Source organism: Panicum virgatum, chromosome 1K (genome assembly GCF_016808335.1).
Source record: "Panicum virgatum strain AP13 chromosome 1K, P.virgatum_v5, whole genome shotgun sequence".
NCBI lineage: Eukaryota > Viridiplantae > Streptophyta > Magnoliopsida > Poales > Poaceae > Panicum > Panicum virgatum.
This window is the reverse complement of record NC_053136.1, coordinates 44,321,153-44,341,960: the sequence shown is the minus strand read 5'-3', so window position 1 is coordinate 44,341,960 and position 20,808 is coordinate 44,321,153. Positions and strand designations below refer to the sequence as shown.

At 48.1% G+C, this 20,808-nt stretch overlaps 3 protein-coding genes and 1 long non-coding RNA gene across 6 annotated transcripts; 3 read left to right on the top strand and 1 right to left on the bottom strand.

Moving 5' to 3' along the window:
• On the bottom strand, positions 1 to 2,435 carry LOC120711428. The gene is made up of 3 exons (XM_039996943.1): positions 2,252 to 2,435; positions 1,877 to 2,167; positions 1 to 858 (listed from the first exon to the last, which is right to left on the bottom strand). Exons 1-3 carry the CDS (start codon positions 2,351 to 2,353, stop codon positions 283 to 285), a joined length of 969 nt encoding a protein of 322 aa, XP_039852877.1. The 5' UTR covers positions 2,354 to 2,435; the 3' UTR covers positions 1 to 282.
• Positions 2,436 to 3,229: 794 nt separating this feature from the next.
• On the top strand, positions 3,230 to 6,854 carry LOC120711410 (putative pentatricopeptide repeat-containing protein At3g16890, mitochondrial). 3 transcript variants are annotated; one of them, XM_039996924.1, is made up of 3 exons: positions 3,230 to 5,460; positions 5,570 to 5,719; positions 6,375 to 6,854. In XM_039996924.1, exon 1 carries the CDS (start codon positions 3,302 to 3,304, stop codon positions 5,375 to 5,377), a length of 2,076 nt encoding a protein of 691 aa, XP_039852858.1. In that variant the 5' UTR covers positions 3,230 to 3,301; the 3' UTR covers positions 5,378 to 5,460; positions 5,570 to 5,719; positions 6,375 to 6,854. The 3 variants fall into 3 exon arrangements, with proteins under 3 accessions (XP_039852858.1, XP_039852864.1, XP_039852850.1); XM_039996930.1 differs by having other exon boundaries at positions 3,230 to 5,466; XM_039996916.1 differs by having other exon boundaries at positions 3,230 to 5,719.
• Positions 6,855 to 7,865: 1,011 nt separating this feature from the next.
• On the top strand, positions 7,866 to 9,158 carry LOC120711402. The gene is made up of 2 exons (XR_005690275.1): positions 7,866 to 8,769; positions 8,896 to 9,158. It is a non-coding gene; the product is annotated as an uncharacterized LOC120711402 (long non-coding RNA).
• A 4,390-nt stretch (positions 9,159 to 13,548) lies between these two features.
• On the top strand, positions 13,549 to 15,053 carry LOC120711396 (ethylene-responsive transcription factor 2-like). Its single transcript, XM_039996900.1, has one exon. It carries the CDS (start codon positions 13,615 to 13,617, stop codon positions 14,524 to 14,526), a length of 912 nt encoding a protein of 303 aa, XP_039852834.1. The 5' UTR covers positions 13,549 to 13,614; the 3' UTR covers positions 14,527 to 15,053.
• Positions 15,054 to 20,808: the final 5,755 nt, after the last annotated feature.

Sequence of the window (20,808 nt, the reverse complement as noted above, 5' to 3'; positions counted from 1 at the left end):
TACCAACATACATATTCCGTGGACCATGTATTCATGTGATCTGTCAACTGTATTTGATTGTTCAGCTATGAAAACTGATATAGCAGTGCTCCTGCTGATTTCTTCAAAAAAAAAAAACAACAACAACAACTGATATACAAGACAACTAACAGAATGGCACTGCGGTGAAGTCAGCATGGAGGAAAGCAGCATCTAAAGAGACTATAAGCATATTCACATTCTGTTATCCTTACGATTTGCTATGGAGAAAATACTAAGGACACAAGATGTACGGATCAAATATCAGCATAGATCCATTGCTTCCAAAATCTCAAAATGCATCAGTAGACTACGAGGTGTACCCTCAAAATACATCTTTTCAGATACCAGCAGTCTCCCATCACACCTCTTAGCCTCATCTCGAAGCAGCTTCAGCATTATGTCTTTGTCCTTACGAATCCATGGCCGGTTTGGATCAGACCACTGCCTTGGAGTACCATGAAGAACAAATCGGAGGTTCTGGCCAGTATGCAAAACATAATCGCCTATCTTCTTGATCACAGCTTGGTCAGTAATGTATGCTCCAGCACAATTCAGGCCAACATCCACATAATGGAATTCATAACTACTTGATAGCACATCACTAGCTGAAGTAGGAACCAAGAGATTATGGCATGGATTCAATTGTGAAACGTCAACTAAGTTTTTCATTGATTCCGATGCCCAAGAAGAAAGTTCTGTCACAAGCTGGTTGGCAACAACTCCACCCTTGCTGAATCCCAGGATGATAGTCCTAGGAGGACAGGATGACAATGATGCTGCAGGATGCTGATTGACAGTAGCGTCCTTTGATGAGCACCCCAAGAACTTATTTTGTATCTGCTAATGACACAAGATATGGGAGAAAGATTAAAGAGGAGACATGGAAAAAATATAGGATTTATATTATGAACTCTAAAACGACTGCACGAAAGTTGCAGAATGACAATTAAAATAGGGTCAGTCAAAAAGATAATACAGCAAGGATTAGTTCAGAAATAAAATACAACTAGGATATTTCAGTTTAGACCAAGAACATAAGAGAAAATTAGAACCCCATAAGGCACACAATATTTTGTACAACATAAGAGCATGAAACAAGACTGGAATGGTGGGGTTTTGCAAGTGTCCCAGTATGTAAATGAATGTAGATCAAGAAATAACTTTGGAGCTAAAGAAGGTAAACGTATAGTGCACGCCATTGCAGTAACATTACACTCGTAAGCAGGTTTTGTACCCTACAGATGGAAATGATTAACTTTAGCAATAGTATTGTACCGGCGCAATATGTCATCAATACCTAAGCATTATCTCAGCAAGGAAATTAGAGGAGCATCTGCTAATGTCATTAAACAATTAACCAACTGAGTAAGGCATCAATCAACACTCTTAGAACAAAGGAGCAAGCAAGCTAGTTTTATATGTCCAATTATCTACCATTTGTGAACTAAAACACTGACCCCTTCTCCCAATAGAAAATTCAGAAATATTCGACATAATTAAATTTCAGTGAATGCAATGAGAGCAGTTTAAACTTTAAAGCCCTAATAGTAGCAATACACAACTTGCATTTGCCATATTAATAACTGAAAAGTAAAAAAAAAAGGCAAAACACACCTATTCTTTTACCGCACTTCCTGTATTAGGTAATCGGGCCACAGCATTCACTACAAGCACTGGAAAATGTATCTTGATTGCATCGGTAAAAGAATAGGGGAAAATGGCACAGAAATGGTAACTCCAAAGCTAAATTATGCAGCGACTTATTATCTTTTCAACAGTAATACGATGTTTTGCGCCAAATACCGTACCAACAGAACTAAGTTTGGAGATTTCCCAGAATTCACTAACATTTTACCTCAGCAACACTGTGCGCAAGGATGTTGGCAACGCCGGCAGCGGCCGGGAAGCCAGTGGGGTCGTATCCCTTGGGATCCCCAGCGGTGTCCACGGACGGGACAAGTTCTCGGTACACCGCAAATGGCCCCGCGAAGCATGCAGCGTCAACCACCCACGCGTTCATCTCCCCGCAGAGCTTCCCGGCGAGAACACCGGCGATGTGGGCGGCGTCCGAGAGCCGCTCGATCACCGGCTCGCCGGTGCCGCGGACGCGGTCGCCCGTGAAGAGGATCGCGTTGGCGCGTGGAACCTGGTGCCATCAGAGAGTTCAGGCTGTGGAGGCGAGAGAGGCTAGTGTGTGCAGCGGAAAGGGGAAAAGGGTTTTTGGCCTTACGGCGAGCGTTTTGGCGGGCGAGAGGACGAGCGAGGCAGCGACTCGGAAGAGAGGCCCGCCTCGCGAGAGAGGAACGTGGACTACTCCAGTCCACCGGTCCATGGACGCGGCGGCAGCGAGGTCGCCGGAGCCGGAGGTGGAGTGGAGGTAGAGGCAGAAGGCCGGTGGTAGGAGGAAAAGACCTTGTTGCCCATGGGCTTCTACCGTCTTCCTGGATGTGGCCTTTTGCGGGGCCTTCGTGTCCATGGGCCGTCTTCCTGCATGTAGTTGGGCCGTTGGGCCATGCGCGTGGCACAAGATTCTGGGCCAAATTGTTCTCTGTGCAACCTGGCTTTTTGATATGCTAGGCTCATATGGCATCTTGTAATTGTAGCTAGGCTCAGAAACATGGGCCCCGGTTATCTTGGATGTGAAATTAAACTCCGAAATTTTTTGGCAAAAACACTACTACTTGTAGTTGTAGCCCGTAGGAATCCTGTCAGTTTTCTGCACTCTAGACAGTGTATTGATCTTTTTATCCGCAAGAACAATGTGCTTAGTCCATTAAACATCAACCACAATCCAGATTGATCATTTGAGAATTGAGAGTAGCTCCCGCCTCCCAGATTCATGATGGTGCATCATCCCTCCGCACAATGCACCCCGACTGGCTGTCTGCACACGCTTATGAGTACTCTTTCGCACTCTCTTTGCTAATCCCAACCACCGGGAGCAAAAACATCGATGCCTTGATTTCCTTAAACCGAGACAATTTGGAGTTGACGGTTGAAAATTAGATCATTTTAACTTTTCAGGGTTGCAAAACTAATTTTGTTTACCCTTGTTTTCTATAAGAAGCCGCTGGGCATCATTCAGATCAAACTTCGTCTTTTCTTCCACTTTGCCGTGGATATAGACTTGCCGTTCTGGATTTAAACAATAAATTTTTTAAAACCCAAAATTTATGATGGATTTTTTAATTCGCCTGCATTGGCTCCCCCCTAAACCCAGGAGAGAAACCACCCCAGAAGAAGAGAAGGTGGAGCTTTCGTCAGTGCCCAACCGAACCAGATGAGAAGCAGGAGGCTGCTCCCCAATCTCCTCCCGCGCCTGCCCAAACCCACCGATCTGTCCGCCCAAATCCGCCAACGATCCAACCTTTCTACCAAATCCTGTCATGATGCTACGGAATCCTCCTCCGCCGCTGCCGACCCGGCGCGCGCGGTGTCGCTCCTGGCCGAGAGGAACTGGTTCGAGCGGATCAACTCGGAGTTCGCCGGCTCCCTTCGGCAGCTGGGCCCGCGCTTCGTCGTCCGCGCGCTGCAGCACGCCGCCGCGGAGCCGCTCCTCTGCGTGCGCCTCTACGTCTGGGCGTCGCGGTTCGGTCAGCACTTCGCGCGGGACCGGTGCGTCCGGCGCGCGCTAGGGGACGCGCTGTGGTGGCGCGGGCCCGTGGTGCTCTCCGTGGCGCTGGTCGCCGAGGTGCAGGGGTGCGGATGCGTGGTCTCTGAGGAGCTGCTGTGCGCGCTGGTGGCGAGCTGGGGCAGGCTCGGTCTGGCGCACTACGCGCATGAGGTGTTCGTGCAAATGCCGCGCCTGGGGCTGCGGCCCAGCACGCTGGTCTACAACGCGGTGATTGCGGCCTCCGTGCGCGCGGGCGCGGTCGACGCCGCTTACCTAAGGTTCCAGCAAATGCCCGCGGACGGGTGCCGCCCGGACTGTTTCACATACAACGCACTCGTGCATGGTGTCTGCCGGTGTGGGATCGTCGATGAGGCGCTAAGGCTAGTAAAGCAGATGGAGGGCGCGGGGATCAAGCCAAATGTTTTCACCTACACAATGCTGGTCGATGGTTTCTGCAATGCTGGCAGGGTGGAGGATGCAGTTGGTGTGTTGGAGAAGATGAAGGAGAAGGGTGTAGCACCGACAGAGGCCACGTTCAGAGCGCTGGTTCATGGTGTGTTCCGTTCCCTGGGTGCAGACAAGGCACACAGGATATTGAGTGAGTGGCTTGAGAGTCATCCTGCTATGCATCATCGAAATGCTTTTGACACTTTGCTGTATTGCCTCTCGAAGAACAACATGGCCAAAGAGGCAGTTGAGCTTGTGGATAAGATGAGCAATAGGGGCTATCTCCTTGGCAACACAACGTTTGGCATTGTGATCTCTTGTGCTGTGAAACACTTGGTGTTTAGCCATGTATGCCAGTTGGTAGATGATTTCATCGAGAAAGGTGGGAAGCTGGGATTTGATGTATATATTCTGATCATCAAGTCCTTGCTGAGCTCCAAGGACATCTCAAAGGTGCATGAGTATTTAAGTCAAATGGTTTTGTATAGGCTTTTTTCTAGTGTGACATCCTACAACATGGTGATAAATTGCCTCTCTAAGGCTGGTGAAATGGAAATGGCAATGGAGATTGTCAAAGTGATGCGAGAGTCGGGATTCCTTCCTAATCTCGTGACTTTTAACACGCTCATAAGTGGATATTCGAAATTAGGTAATGTACATGGTGCGAAGGCTGTTTTGAAGATGCTTACGAAACTTGGATTTATGCCAGATATCATTACTTTTACCTCCCTTATTGACGGGCTATGTCACGCCCATCAGCTGGATGATGCCTTTGATTGCTTCAGTGAGATGCTGAAGTGGGGTGTTAGGCCGAATGTCCAGACTTACAATGTTCTAATACGTGCATTTTGTTCAGCAGGGCATGTTAACAAGGCCATCCATCTTCTTAATCAAATGAAAATGGATGGCATTTCTCCAGATGCATATTCCTTCAATGCACCTATTTTGAGTTTCTGCAGGATGAGAAAAATAGATAAAGCTCACAAACTTTTCACTGCCATGTTAAGATATGGTGTTGCGCCAGACAGTTACACATACAATACCCTGATAAAAGCTCTATGTGATGAAAGAAGAGTTGATGAAGCTAAGGAAATTCTTCTTGCGATGGAGTCAAGTTCCTGCATTGCTGCTAATCAACATATGTATTGGCCAGTTGTTGGCGCACTTACTAAAATGGGCCATTTCAATGAGGCAGGAGAGTTCATGAATAAGTTCCATAGAAGAAATGCACACTTAGGCTCCAGTGCTTATTTGAGGGCAGGGTCAGAAATTTTGGTTCAGACTGTCAATGTGTGAATTATGATTTATCAGCTGCATGCTATTTGATACATGAATGCTGTCCTGCACTGAAAGTGCAGAGTATACCCATCTTTGCTAAGGTACAGGTACTGTACAGAAATTTTAATATTACTACTTGCTTCACATGGTTTCTTTCGGTTATGCTTAGTTCCTCCAGCCTTTCCCTACTGATCAATAAAATGGTGACAGTGGCCTTTCATTTTCATTGGAAGTGTTGATTCCAAGAGAAGCGTCTGGACCTTCTCAATGCCTTGAAAAATTGGGCTCATCGGCACATCTGCATTTTAAATATTCTGCAGATTGCAGTTTTCCCTTAGAAAACCTGTTCAGGACAATGTGGTATGTTTTCTTTTAGCACTTTCATCGACTACCTGTTGTTTTTTTAATTTTGGCTACATAAAGTGGCACACCTTATGAGAACCCATTGGAATCCTTTTAACCAGTGAAAATTGATGAGAGAAATGCTAGAGTAGTTATAACTATGTTCCTGTCTTATTTGTGCTTGATTTTGAGGGACTATGAACAGTCAAAACCAAAAGGGAGTAAAAAGGGGGGGGGGGGGGGGGGGGGATTGTCTCAGGAAATAGTCATCTTGTCGACATACATGAATCACAATGTCTATTTGGTGTTTGGTAGTAGTAGTACTGCCTAAGCAAACTTGTAACACCAGGTGCTATATTTTGATCAACTGTTAGAGCCTAGAGCTTGCTATCCTGCAAATCTGATCTTCGAGCATTCTGCTATTCTATACAGTAAAAGCATCCTAAGAAGATCAGTTCTGTATTTCCTCCCTTCCTTTGCAACGACAATCTGCCATCTTGGAATCTGGTCATTCACCATTAAGGTGGCAAAGTCGTTCCTCTGTTGCATATAGTTTGACAGTCGAGCAGTTGTCATCTTCTTGTGGCACCTATTCATTGTTGTGATTGTCATGTGACTTCCTACTGGTTGATCCGTTCTCTATATTTCCTCATTTGTTTTCTTGTTTTTACAGGGCAGCCAACCTCTGTAAGATGCCACGCTTAGGCTAAACAGGCAGCATCTTGCAAATGCAATAACGAAGGAGCTCTCCTTTGCTGAGGACAGGTGCTTTGGAGTTCTTTGCCTATCAAATGGTTCAGAGTTGAGACTGCATCCACAGGGAGTTGTTCGCCGTCAGTGGTGCAATATCTTCTTTACAATGGCAACCAAATGGTGTAAGTAGTGTAGAAAGTGTACTCCCCCAAGGCAAATCATTATGCTCGGATCTCTACGCCTACGAGATTTTTGGCCCATCGGCATGGCTGGTAGCATTTGGAGAATGGATTTGTGCTTTCCCTTCGAAAAACAATCTTTGAAACTTGGCGTCTTTGGCGATTTTTTTTCCAGGAATATAGCAGGTGCTCTGCTTTTGCATTGTAGAAGAAAGCAAAGTATGTACAAGAGGTAACAAAACAAAAGGAAGATTATATGACAGTAATTGCAGACCAATCAACTACTCTCCCTTTTGTGCTCTTGCCAATCGAATATCACGAAGGTCTTGTGTGATGACCTGTACTAGTGATTGAATGCTGAATGCATTATGCATTGCAGGTTATAGGGATAAAAAAGTTTAGAGACTTGAATATGCATTTTTAGAGTTCAAGGACCTCACGTAAGAGCCGCGGGTACACTCTAAATTTATTCGTGCCCGCACGTTGCTTCCAAGTTCCCACTGTGCATCCTGAAGTATGCGTGCTTCATTTCGTCTCGAACAAATCCTTGGAAGCCCTTGCCACTGGACACACCTCCCTATCGCGATCGAGATAGCTTATCAGCACCCAATGACCCAACGACCACCTCGTCGCTGTCGACCGCCGTTGCGTCAAAGGATTGGAATAAGCCTAGAACAAAAATTAAAAACGGGCGGCGACCATTGGAGCCTTCGCTGTCAGGATGAGGTCCCAGCCCCAGCGGCCAAGGAAACTGCCACGAAGGAGACGACGCTTGCAGCTTTACAGGCCTCGTTTCGTTTACTCCTGCGTAGGCTTGGGCCCCAGCCCACGCACCTCCGTGACCATGACCGCATCGCTTGTTTCGTTTCGTCGATCCTCTGAATTCTGGATGGTCAGGTCAGCAGAACACGTGAGGGTTTGCGAAAAGTCTCGCGCTTGTTTTATCGGTTTTCCCGGGCCGAAAGCGACGCCCGCTGTTGCAGCTCGTCCCTCAGGAACTTTCTTTCCGTGGATTCCTGGCCGCCCGATCCATGGTTGGATTTGGTGGTGGCAGGGAAGGGCAGGTTCATGCGGAAATAAAACTTAGCCGCCCGGCGCCAATGCGCCGGTTATACGGACGGCCGCGATGTTGTGTGGCAAGGAACGGCCGGCTTTTCGAGATTTGTGAAAAATTATTGGCTTTTTTTCTCTCTGAAGTGTATACGGTATCAATTTTAAATTGCGGAATACGGGGATATGGGCCAGCTTTATGTGGTTAAAATAAGATAAGAAAGAAGGTATTGGATTGCTATCGCGCCTCCGAGAAATATCTGGAACAACAAGTCCTGTGCATCAGTTCCGCGCTCGAGCGCCATGGACGAGGAAGGGGATCTCCCCGATGGCAACGGGGGCTGCTGGTGCGGACGCATCCTCGTCCGCTCGTAGCAGAACACACCGCCGCCGCCGCGGCGTGCGGCCACCGCACGAGCACCTCCCTGTCGGCGCAGACCGCACGGAGCCCCGCCCCCGCCGCGGCGTGCAGCCACCGCACGGGCACTTCCCCGGTCGGCGCAGACCGTAGGGAGCCCCGCCGCAGCGGCGTGTGGCCATCGCTCCGGCACCACCTTGCTCGCTCGGCGCGGCCCGTAGGGAGCGGGCACCGTGCGGGGCTGCGGGCACCTCCTCGCCCGCTCGGTGCAGCGTCTCTATTGCAACAGCTCAAGCTTGCTTGGGTGCGGTTGCTGCTAGCTTTGTCGCTGCAACTTCAGCTCGTCTCCTCACAGAAAACTAGAGCAGGAAGAGGAAGGCAGGAAGCTTGGTCGCTGCAAGAACAATGGAGGTGGTGCTCGATAATGCTGCTGGCATGGTGGCTGGCTACATGGCCAGGCAGCACCGGGGCTTGAGGAAGAGGAAGTGGGGCAAGTGGGTGTCGGAGATCATCAGATCAGGGAGCCCAGCAAGAAGATGCGCGCATCTGGCTTGGCAGCTTTGAGTCCCCGGAGATGGCCGCGGTGGCATGACGTCGCCGCCGTTTCCGGCCCGACCGGCCTCGGCGGCGGCGACAGCGACAGCTCCTGCAACAGCTTCCTTGCTCGCTCGGCGTGCGGCCACCGAGCCGGCGCCTCCTCGCCCACTCAACGCAGCCCGCAGGGCCGATTCCGAGCGCGGCCTCCGCCGACGACCCCGCGCGCTGGCGATGGTGCCAAATCAATGGAGGTTCGTAGGAACATGTTAACCCAGATCCTCTTTCATTCGCTATGTTCCGGAACACGTATATCCTCTTTTCTAGTCTCTGTGCTGTTTCTTATCTGATTCTTCTCTTTCTTTTTTCGATTGATCTAGGTACTGGACAGAGGGTGGACGAGTTTGGGCCAGACAGATCTATCTTCTGCGGGTGGCGAGTTGTGGGTGATGATGCACAGATTTAGGTGCAAAACTCGATTTCAGCAAGGTGCAAGTGAGCAATAAAACCTACTCATGTAAAGGTGATATGAATCTCAATGATGTTTTATTTCAAAAGGAAAAGAATCTCATCCATATCTTAAGTTGTACATTATTTGTTATTACCTAATGCAAGACTTAATTGATAGGATATGAGATATGCATACGTAATAGTACGTGTAGTTGGTAGTAAAAAAAACGTCACATCGAATGTTTCGACACATGTATAGAGTACTAAATGAAGTCTATTTACAAAAATTTTTGCATGGATGAGCTGTAAATCGCGAGACGAATCTAATGAGCCTACTTAATCCATGATTTCATTTGCAACAGTGATGCTACAGTAACCATCCGCTAATTATTGATTAATCATGGATTAATTAGTATCATTAGATTCGTCTCGCGATTTACAACCCATCTGTGCAAAAAGTTTTATAAATAGACTTCATTTAGTACTTCAAATTAACATGATTCCAACGCAAAAAAATTTTGCGTGTGGAACTAAACACGGCCTACATTGTAATCTACGTGGATTTGTTCTCTGCAGTGCCATATACTCATGGATAAAAATATTTCATGCATATGCAATTAGAGTGCGTTCAACTTCATGATTTGATTTCAGATTTTCTTTTGAGGTACAAATATGTGAGATAAAAAAATGTGTAACATGCATGCAACGTTGATTGGAAAATAAAAAGGAGTTATATATGTTGCACCTTTTTTTGGATTATCTATGCACAAAAGTTTACACACCTTCATAATCGATTCTGAGTTGTTGCACACGAATATGTGCATTTGTTCTAGGTAATGAGATATTTTTTATTGAAGTGCATATCTAGAGATGCATCTTTTGCACATCTTCATGTACGTAATGCTTTTTATATGGTCAATAGGTGTTTCAACCTTTGTATTAAATTTCCTTATTACTGTGGTCAATAAGTGTTTCAATTTGCTAGTTTTTATGCAATGATTTATGTGTAAATCATTGCATAAATACTAGTAGGTTGAAACACTTCAAATGCACGTACTATTGGGCACGTCTGATCAAGCATGTTGGATCTATCACAAGTGCACGGATTAATTTGGCTTTCATTATTGTGCATCATCAAACCTTATAAACAATTTATTTTGCATCATCAAACATTCAAACCTTACAACAAGAATTTCATATGTTATTAATTGTGGACTGAGGGTGTGTTTAGTTGGTGAAGAAGTTTGAGTTTCTGTACTGCATCACATTTCGTTGTTACTTGACAAATAATATTTAATTATAAATTAATTAGGCTTAAAAAATTTATCTTGTTAGATTGTGTAATTGGTTATTTTTTCAATTACATTTAATGCTCTATGGATGTGTCCGAAGATTCGATGTGACGGGTATTGTAGAAAATTTTTGGGAACTAAAACATGTTCACAAGGCGCATCACATTATAAACAATTTGTACTTGCTTTGCTAAAGTTATGTGCACCCCCACCTTAAAAACTACTCAAATGTGCATTCTCAAAAAATTTGTGCTTGTTAATAATTTGAAGGATTTTTTATTTTGTCTAATAAAAACGGCTGCTTGCACATGAAACTGTGGTGTTGAGTGAGGAGGTTGTAATTTTGAATCTCATTGTCTTGCTTTTTCGTTTGGACTCAAAATGGGCGGGTACTGTTGGAGATTTCAACTCTGGAACTATTTTGCGCCACCGCGAAGTGAGCCTGACAAAATGGACCGGTACTGTTGCGCCCTGCCAAGTCCATCCAAATATTATACTGTGCAAGATTCCCGCTCCGGAAACCAGTACTGTTGCGCCCTGCCAAGTCCATCCAAATATTGTACTGTGCAAGATTCCCGCTCCGGAAACATCCTAAGCCACGCGTCCGCCTGCTCTCTCGGTTCATGTGTATTAAAATATAACAAGGTCACTCCAGTACGCTACAAACTGTTCCAAAATACAGCTCGGGTACGCGCCGTCGTAGCTCCAATCGCTGATCTCAACTTCTTTCACGCCGTACAGATAGCCGGCGCATTGGCGCCGCGCGGCACAAAATCCGCTCTTTTCATGCACCCGAGGCCGCGACACTTTGCAAGCGACCCTCGCGCTGTGTCTGATCGAGCCGAGGGGTTCTGGAAGGAAACGGTTCTGCGATCATGTCTGAATGCCAGCGCCACGACAGTCTACGGAATTACTAGTAGCAGGCAGTGATGTGAACCGGGTTCGATGGTACGATGAAAGGGGCCTTGCCGGATGGCCGCACACGCAGAGACGAGACGATGCTGCTGGTGCGCAACCACTAGAGCTCGGACTTGGGCTATGTTATTTTTGGACGGGCTACGGCACGATCGTTTAGCACGATTTAAAATATGACACGACACGAAATATTTTGGGCTGTGCCGGTACGACACGAACACGAGGGTCGTGCCGTACCTAGGATTTCAGCACGACGGTCTGTATGGCACGGCCCACATTTTGGACTATGCTTGGGCCGGCACAACACGAAAATAGCTCATCGGCCGGTACGTAGCCCATTATTTTACTATAACAATTAATTTTCATTTCTAATTAATAGCAATCAAAGAAGAAAATATTATTCGTTTGAGAAAATCACGTAATTTTTTTCTACCATGGATAGTTTATATACTTTTTAATTGTAATAGTGACATTTCTGCATTGATGCATATAAATCCATTTGCAAGTATCTCGAGGGCCGTGCTTGGGCCGGCACGGTACGAAAACGTGCCAGCGTGCCGTAAGCCGTATTTGGATTTGATAATAGACTTATCGTGCCAACACAGCACGACACGATGTACTCACCGTGCCTAGAAGTCTGGGCCCAACATGGCACGAGCGAGAGGGTCAGACCTGACAGGCACGACCTGACAGGCACGGCACGGCCTAAGTCCGAGCTCTAGCAACCACCACCGTTTTTTTATATAGAAAGTACTCGTAGAGAATTTCGGTTAACAGATTGATTCGTCTCTTTCAAAATATTTTCTTTCCGGTCACGATCGAGTAACAGATGGAGCCCACACCTTAGTGAAATTGGCAAAAGAAGAAAAGCGAGTTAAGCCCTGCTTAGTTCCAAAAAAATTTCTACAGTATTCGTCGTATCGAATGTTCGGACACATGCATAGAGCATTAAATGTAGTTGAAAAAAATAACTAATTATATAGTCTAACTGATTAGCACGAGACGAATCTTTTAAGCCTAATTAGTTCATAATTGAACATTAATTGTTAAATAACAACGAAAGTGCTACAGTGTCAGAATCCAAAAGTTTTTACGAACTGTGTTAGCGTGGCTGAGAAAGATGCCTGCACATTATTTTTCACCGCGGAACATTTTCCACATCAGTCGCTGAACTCTCCTTGAGCGGCACGTTGTGCGGTAGAAAGGGGAAGCCACCTTGAGGGCTTCCTCTGTCAGTCAGTGTACCCACCATGCATCCTCTCTCATCCCTGACCCAGCAACAAGATACACTCATCTTGGCTCCAGATTTCAATCCGCCCGGGGAGCCCTGACGCAACTTTGTGCAGACGAGGCATGTTGCTTTTTATTACTCGCACGTCTCAAAAGCCACATGAACAATGTTCGTGGAGAGTCTTGCCATCCTTCCATGACGACCCGTCGTGGATCAAACCGGCATAGAAAAACCATGCCGGCACAGTTTTGTTGTTGGCCAGCTGGTGGTTGAGGCGCCTAGTCCATGCTCCGGACAAGAACCTCATGATCAACCACTTGCCCGGTGACCACTACCCTGTATGGCTTGGTGAAATGCACCACGTGCAAATGCAATCAGGACGGCACTCCGCTATCGGCACGAGTTCAATTTACACAGCTGATGTTCCTTTTGTCCACTTTTATTATAGTTCCGAATATATAGCACAAAGCTCTAGAACATACTAGTTCTTGGATGGGAATATTGTGTAGGAACACTGCACACGAATGGAGGGGGCGTGACCTTTTATTTCAGGTCGCCGCGATGACGACCAAGTCTATTGGGCGTCCTTGTCTATTTGCTGGCCCGCAATGGCATGCGGGCGTGGTCGTGGGCGGATAGTGCTCATACAGTGACATTATGATTTGTGAGTGCGCTACCCCCCCCCCCCCTGTGACTCTTTTTTAGAGATATTTAACCGGGTTGTTTTTCATTTTGGAAGCAACTAGCCCTCTTTATTTTCAAATAACGATAAGGAGTGCCACCTCTCTGGACAAATCATAAGATAGCCATCCTCGTCGTACAATGTCTCCAGTGACAGCAAAAACTAAGGAAAAAAATCGTTCTTCATACTTACCAATTTTTATGTCATATACTCCGTATGCATGACCGCAAGCTTTATATTTCAAAAAAAAATCGTAAGCCCCCGGCCAAAAACTGTCGCTTCCAAAACGATTGAGCCTAGTTTTTTTAAAAACAAAAAACGATTGAGCCACGTGACGGTAACGCCCGAAAGTTCAGGGAAGCCCACCCAGAAGCGCGACGACAAATGACAACGGGGCCCCACTTCTCCGGCCTCCGCTATATAAACCGCAATCGAGCCCAACCTCTGAAACAAAAATTTTCAAACCAAGCGCTTAAAATTCCCTCGAAACCCAAATCACGTGACGGGGTCTCCGCTCGGACAGGTCGCGATGCTGCTCAACCCGGCGTGCGAGGCGGCGTCGCTGGACAGCATCCTGCACCACCTCCTGGACGAGCCGCCGGCGGCGGCGCCGCGGCCGGTGTACTGCCGCAGCGCGAGCTTCGGCAGCCTGGTCGCGGACCAGTGGAGCGAGTCGCTCCCGTTCCGCCCCGACGACGCCGACGACATGGTCGTCTTCGGCGCGCTCCGGGACGCCTTCTCCCGGGGCTGGCTCCCGGACGGCTCCTTCGCCGCCGTCAAGCCCGAGCCGCCGGCGTCCCCAGACTGCCCCTACGAGTTCGGCTCCTGCCTCGGCGCGGGCGGCCTCCTCCCCGCGTCGCCCGAGGAGGAGGAGGAGGACCCCGAGACGCGGACGGCCGAGGCGGCGTCGGCCGCGACGACGCCCGGGGCCGGCGAGGAGGCCGCGGCGGTGGGCAGGGGGAAGCACTACCGCGGGGTGAGGCAGCGGCCGTGGGGCAAATTCGCCGCGGAGATCCGGGACCCGGCCAGGAACGGCGCGCGCGTGTGGCTCGGCACCTACGACAGCGCCGAGGACGCCGCCGTGGCGTACGACCGCGCCGCCTACCGCATGCGCGGGTCCCGCGCGCTCCTCAACTTCCCGCTCCGCATCGGCTCCGAGATCGCCGCCGCGACGGCGGCCGCCGCCACCGCCCCCGCCCCCGCCCCCACCGTGGGAGAGAAGCGGCCGTCCCCCGAGCCGTCCGCGAGCTCCGACTCTTCCTCCCCCTCATCGTCGTCCTCCTCGTCCGGGACTCCCAAGCGGAGGAAGAGAGGCGAGGCCGCGGCCGCGACCATGGCCATGGCCCTGGTGCCGCCCTCGCCGGCGCAGCCTCCCGTCCAGCTGACCCTCCCGGCCCACCCGTGGTTCGCTGCCGGCCCGGTCCAGCAGCTAGTGAGCTAAGTGGCGATGCACTGATGTTAGTATCAGTCGATCTTCCTCGCGAGAAAATTGGCTGCTTGATGAATCGAGCCGAGTGCAAGAACAGAGCAACATTTGACTGCTCATCCAGCACACACACACTGCTCCAAGAAATGACTGGCATGGAACCTGTCCCCCGATGGGTTTGCCCAAGTGAAACCAAGAAAAATGAAGAAAAAAAAGATGCTGCCTCGTGAGAAATTAGTGTTTCTTCTAAGAAGCTTGTAAGGTAGAATCAGGAGTGTCGTGTTGCTGCGTCATCGCATTGGAATTGGGATTGGTTGAAATCGGAAGCTTCTCCGTGAGATGCTGCTGGCCGTGGCCGTGGTGCAAATTTGCATCATCAGCACTTCTTCAACGGATACTAGTATTCTTTGTTCTTTAGTTTGGAGTATTATTCAAAGTGATTCCTATCAAAATTGTCAGATGCTACTTCACTGTCTGATTGGAACATGAGAGCGTGCGCACTGTTGTTGCATAGGAGTATAGTATACTAATGTTCAACACTACCATTTTTTGTTGGACGTTTTACCAGTACATTTTTTATTTCATTTCATCTGGCCAACTACCATGATACTAATTTGTCGTAGTCAGATACCCTTAGCAAAGGATAAGCCAGCTGCACTACCATTGTGAATGCACATTTGGCTCGCATCGAATTCACATGGGAGGAAGAATGCGCAGCCAATCTGAGGATCTGGTCAACTGAAAGAGACCTGAATTTCAAAACCAACCAGACGAGCTGCAGTAGGCGGGTCTGAATTCAGAGGCGCCGAGCTAGCACCAAAAAGCTAGCACGTGCGCGACCAGCACGCACTGCCTAGAATAAACAACAACTCGAGGCAGAAAAGAGACCGGATATACTTTAAAATCTTCATGGACTGTTAATTTACAGTGATGCGTCCATCCACTGAGCTCCGAGCGAGAAAGTAGATTTGAATAGCTGAAACTTGAAACGAAAAAAAGTTGGTTTGAATAATGATGACTCCGTGGTGGTTATCCACGAAAGAGAGATGTCATGGTTTCACACTTCCACTCGAGATCACCAGGCATTAGCTGGTGTTTTGTGCTTGACAGCTGGCTTTCAACTCCTTGGACGCGAAAAGTTTGAAACGTCTCTAGGTAGAAATCAGGGTGGGTGCGAGAGACAAGTAGACGAAGTGAAGACAGCCGAGGTTTCCATTTGCCGACTAGCGCGTTATTTTATCAGAATTGGTCACTTACCATTGAAAAACTAATTAAAGCGTTTTTTTATGTGTCTCCCGACTACCATGCCCCAAAAAAGAAAAGAAAAAGGAAATTACTAGCATGCAAATATTCGTACCTCAGGTTGTCTCCAACAACGGAGACCCAAACCAGCTACCCATTCCAAAGTTTGGGTCATGCACAGTAAAAAAGTCAGGTACTCAAATATTTTCTTCTCCAACAAGCGACGCAAAAAACAGAGGACCCATCATCCCGTCCCCTTCCTCCCGTCGCTCTCTTTCTTCCACCTCGCGCATGGCAATGTCGCCCAGCCGAGCGCCGCCAAATCTCGCAGCTGGAACCGCTGCCCCGGCCGCCGCGGGCTCGCCTCGCTGCGCCGGCCGTGCTCCGCCTCGCCGGGCCGGTCACGCGCCACCGCGGACCCGCGGGTCGTCGCGTGGGCAAGCGCCGCCGGCAGCTGCCGCGGGCCGAGGAGGTCCCCGCCGAGCTCCGACCGCCGACGTCCCCGCCGAGCGCCGAGCCGCCGAGCTCCTTCACGGGCTCGCCTCGCCCCGCCGCGGAGCCTGAAAGCGCCGGTCGCGCGCTGTCGCGGGCCCACCACTGGACAAATGCGTCGCGGTGGAGAGGGACGCAATTTTGCGTCGCCCATCGGCTGCGACGCAAAATGCGTCCGGTGTTTGCGTCGTCGGTTGGAGGAGATACCCAAATGCACTGTGCCAAATTTATTGAGTTTGGGTTCGTATTTGGGTATGCTGTTGGAGTCAGCCTCACGAGAACGATGTATTTTTTGTGTAAATAATGATGGTACCTAAGATGCACCGTACCGTTGATTCAAAATTTTGCACTTTATTAGCTGCGAAGGACCGTCAAAGAACTTAAAAAATTATTCAAAACTGAATGGAATAGTCGAAACACATGCCCTCGCCCCTCTTCCGAAGCAAGGAGATGGATGGCACATGTTCAACCTCAACCCTCCAACAGGTAAACCGCATTCATTTCTTCCAGAAAAAAAGAAAAGGGTCCGCATCGCCCCGGTCTCACTGCTGGCTCAGCGCGATGGCGACGGGAGTGGCCTGTGGGCATGTCGTTCCGACAAGTCGGCCAGCCCACACGATGTATCCGCATCGCCCCGGTCTCACTGCTGGCTCAGCGCGATGGCGACGGGAGTGGCCTGTGGGCATGTCGTTCCGACAAGTCGGCCAGCCCACACGATGTCGTGTGGGCGGATAGTGCTAATACAGTGACATGCCGGGTGCTGCTTGCTTTTTTTTTTTTTGAGAAACCGAGATTGCATTTCACATATAAAAGATATGGTTTACATTGTAACTTTTGCAAAGGCACCCTTGGAAAACAAAAAAAATTACAATACAACTCAAACAAGAGTCTCCCGGTCGTCTTCATCGCCGGCTGCCGGAGTGGCCTCCCGACGAGCCTCTGCCGCACCAAAGGTTGGAAGAGGAGCACGTCCAGGATGCAGCTTGAAGCCGAAGCCCTTCCCGACGAAGAGACAAAGCTTTTGTTTGCCTCACCAAGTAGCATGTCGAACACATCGACATGCCGTAGAAACATTGAACGCGCGAGCAGCAGAAGGTGACCACCGGCCACCTCGTCGGCGGGGAACTTGGGTTCTGATGCCACAAGCACCGCCGGCCTCCCCAAAGCACCGAACATCTGAGCAACGGAAAGGGGACACCGCACAAGCAGTTGCAAAGAAACCACTCCCCCGAGGGTGCTGCTTGCTTACTGGGCGTATCCTCCGTGGGCCTGAATGGCCGATGCAAAGCCCAACAGGTACGAACTGGAGAAGCGCGCCTTTTTTATTTTTGCATTTTTCAAAAAAAAATTTACAGAAATATATTTTTGGATTTAGGTTTTACAGATCTATAACCCTACCGCCCGGCAGGGGGGCGGCAAGGGGCCTACCGCCCGGCAGGTGGGCGGTAGGGACCTATATGTAAATAAAAATAAAATTTTTTTGCGCAGGGGTCCTTAGAGGGAGCCTGCCGCCCCCTGCCGGGCGGCAGGCCCCTGCCGCCAACGGGCGGCAGGGGGCTGCCGCCCGGCAGGGGGGCGGCAGGCTCCCTCCTCAAATATAAAACTCCAACCCTTCCCTCTGCGCCCTCATTTTCTGCCCACGAGATCCAGAGAGGGGAGAGGGAGAGAGGAGGGGTGACGGAGGTAAAAAAACCGGCGAAGCCCTGCAGGATTTTTGATCCGAACCGCAGGTAACCAATATTTCTCAACTTTGTCATTCCAGATTTTTTATATATTTAATTTTATGATTAGTATTTTTTATTATTGTAAGCACTTAGGGTTCGGATTAGTGGTTATAATTGAAGGCATAGTATATTTGTAGATATTAGATTAATTAAAATAAAGTCTTTGCACTTCCAGATATGTCGAGCAAAGTGGCATTTCAAGTTTATTACGGTGACTTCTATAGAATTACTCATGATTCCTATGGAGTAAATCTATCAGCATTGGAAAAAAGACAGTGCAGTCTAGACAAACCCCTAGAGAGGAGTTTTGAGTCCATACGGAAATGTCTTCACAAGATGTTCAATATGAATTCAAAGACCCATTTGCTTACGGTTCATACCTTGACTTCCTGGGAAGCTAATGGGGATTTCTGAGAGTTGACGCATATAAATAGTATGGAAGAATGGCAACATTACATGCACGCAGCTCTTGAAAGTGGGTGGCCTCTCGCAATGGTAATTCAGAATCACCAGAAGACCGGTGATTTAGGTGAAGGGTCAACACACACAACATCTGACTGCAATGAAGAGATGGAAGAGGATAAAGAAGAAGAGAACGTGCAAGCTCCAGAACCAGAACCAGAACCACAAGGTTTAGCAGATGAAGGCGAGCGGATACCTGGAATTGTGGAGGATATGGAGAAAGAAGACCAGGATGCACAAATAATAGAGCAATGTGGGGACTCATCGGACGATGAGGACGATGAGCGCTTCCCAGTGCTAGGTGAATGGCGTAAAGAGGGTTTTAGTAATCCAGTGGTACAAGATATTAGATGTCCGGAGTTTGAATACAGAGTGAATGAGGTCATACAAGGGGCAAAGTATCGTACCATTGAGGATGTGAAGGATGCTGTGAAGCTCTGGGCTGTATCTCTGAGGAAGGAATTCAGAGTACTGAAGTCTAGCAACAAAGAATACGAGGTGAGGTGTGCAGATAGAGACTGTACATGGCGAGTGCATGCATACAAGGGAAAGTTCAAGACACACTGGGAATGTTCAATTGTTGCACCACATACTTGTAGAATGACAGGTGTAGTGGGACATCATCGTAATTTCACATCAACTTTCGTGGCTAAGAAGATGTATGGGGTGATTCTTGACAAAATAGATTATGAGCCTGCATTGATAATTAGGGACATCGAACAGAATTTCCAGTATGTGATCAGCTATGCAAAGGCTTGGCGGGCTAAACAAAAAGTATTTGAGATGAGGTTTGGCACTTATGAAGCATCATATGACAACCTACCTCGTATGCTTGAAGCAATTGTGCAAAGAAATCCTGGAAGTGCTTTTGATACATACAGTGTACCGTGCTTGTCAGGGGGGCCAAGCATTCTGCTGCGAGCTTTCTTCTGCATTGGAGCATGTGTGAGGGCATTCATTTACTGTCTTCCTGTTCTGTGTATTGACGGCACTTTTCTGACAGGGAAATATAAGGGAACAATATTGACGGCAATCGGAATTGATTGCAACAAGCAGATAGTTCCCATCGCCTTTGCCTTTGTTGAGAATGAGAACACAGAAAGCTGGTACTGGTTTCTTGAACGTCTGAAGATTCACGTTGTTGCTGGAAGGCCTAATGTTTGTCTTATCAGTGATAGACATGCAGGTCTACTTGCAGCTATAAGGCAGCTCCAAGAAGGTAGTCAATTTTCACCTCTTATATGGCCAGATGTTGTCAATAGGTGGTGTGTGAGGCATATGGCTGCTAACTTTTATGAGCGGTTCAAGAATAAGGATCTGATGAATTTGTTCAAGCGATTGTGCACTCAGAATCAGCAGAGGAAGTTTGATGCTTTGTGGGTTATAATTGATGACATGAGTGCTGAATTGCTTAAGAGCCAGGCCTCATCATCCAGCAGGAGACGTTCTACAGATTCATTAGTTGGACATGCTAAGCCATTTTCACAGTGGATTGATGGTGCACCTAAAGAGAAGTGGTCACTTCTGTATGACACAGATGGGAGACGTTATGGGATCGAGACGACCAACCATGCTGAATGTTACAATATGGTAATGCGTCGTGCTCGTGGATTTCCTCTTGTTGGCATTGTTGAGTTCATCATGTATGGATGCATAAGGTATTTTCGGGAGCGATACACATCAGCCGCTCCCTTACTTAATGATCCAGGAGTGCATTTTTGCAGAAGGGTCAATGAGTACATGGAGAAAAAAGTTGAAAAGGCTCGATTTCACTCAGTCATATCGATGGGCACAAAGGAGCAAAGATTTGAGGTATCATGCAGGGACAGGACCGGACAGGGTGTCCGCAGACAAAGGGTAATTCAAGAAGTTTTGTTAACCATTGACGGGAGGGTGTTCTGCCGATGTCAGAAGCCAAAGGTGCATCACTTACCATGTGTAGGGTCGAGATGGCGGACTAGAGGGGGGGTGAATAGTCCTTTCTAAAACTAATTACGCCGGCTAACCGAAACTTAAGCGGAATTGAAACTATTTGCTTAGCCAAGACTTCACCCCTCTAACTATGACTCTAAGGCACCTCCAAAAAGGGATCCTATACAAAGCAAATGGAGTGCCAAGCTAGTAAGAGCTCTCCTAACAATTCTAATGCCAAGTCACACAAGCCTAAGCACTAGTACTTCACAAACCGGGGGAGCTCCTAAACAATTCTAACGAGCAAAAGCACAAAGCCAAACCTAAGCTCACTAGATGCTCAAGGACAAGGATACACAATCCAAATCCAAGTGCTCAACTTGCTTAGCTACACAATCTAAGCAAGAGCAACTAATTAAGCTACACAAGCTAACTAGTTACACTATGATCTCTATTTCTAGCTACA

What these genes read in the sequence shown, in the direction of transcription:
- LOC120711428 (XM_039996943.1), bottom strand. Translation starts at nt 2,353, where the DNA reads ATGGACCGGTGGACTGGAGTAGTCCACGTTCCTCTCTCGCGAGGCGGG. An exon ending in CGCCCGCCAAAACGCTCGCC is followed by an intron (nt 2,168 to 2,251) that starts GTAAGGCCAAAA and finishes TGATGGCACCAG; the next exon opens with GTTCCACGCGCCAACGCGAT. An exon ending in TTGCGCACAGTGTTGCTGAG is followed by an intron (nt 859 to 1,876) that starts GTAAAATGTTAG and finishes TGTCATTAGCAG; the next exon opens with ATACAAAATAAGTTCTTGGG.
- LOC120711396 (XM_039996900.1), top strand. Translation starts at nt 13,615, where the DNA reads ATGCTGCTCAACCCGGCGTGCGAGGCGGCGTCGCTGGACAGCATCCTG.
- LOC120711410 (XM_039996924.1), top strand. Translation starts at nt 3,302, where the DNA reads ATGAGAAGCAGGAGGCTGCTCCCCAATCTCCTCCCGCGCCTGCCCAAA.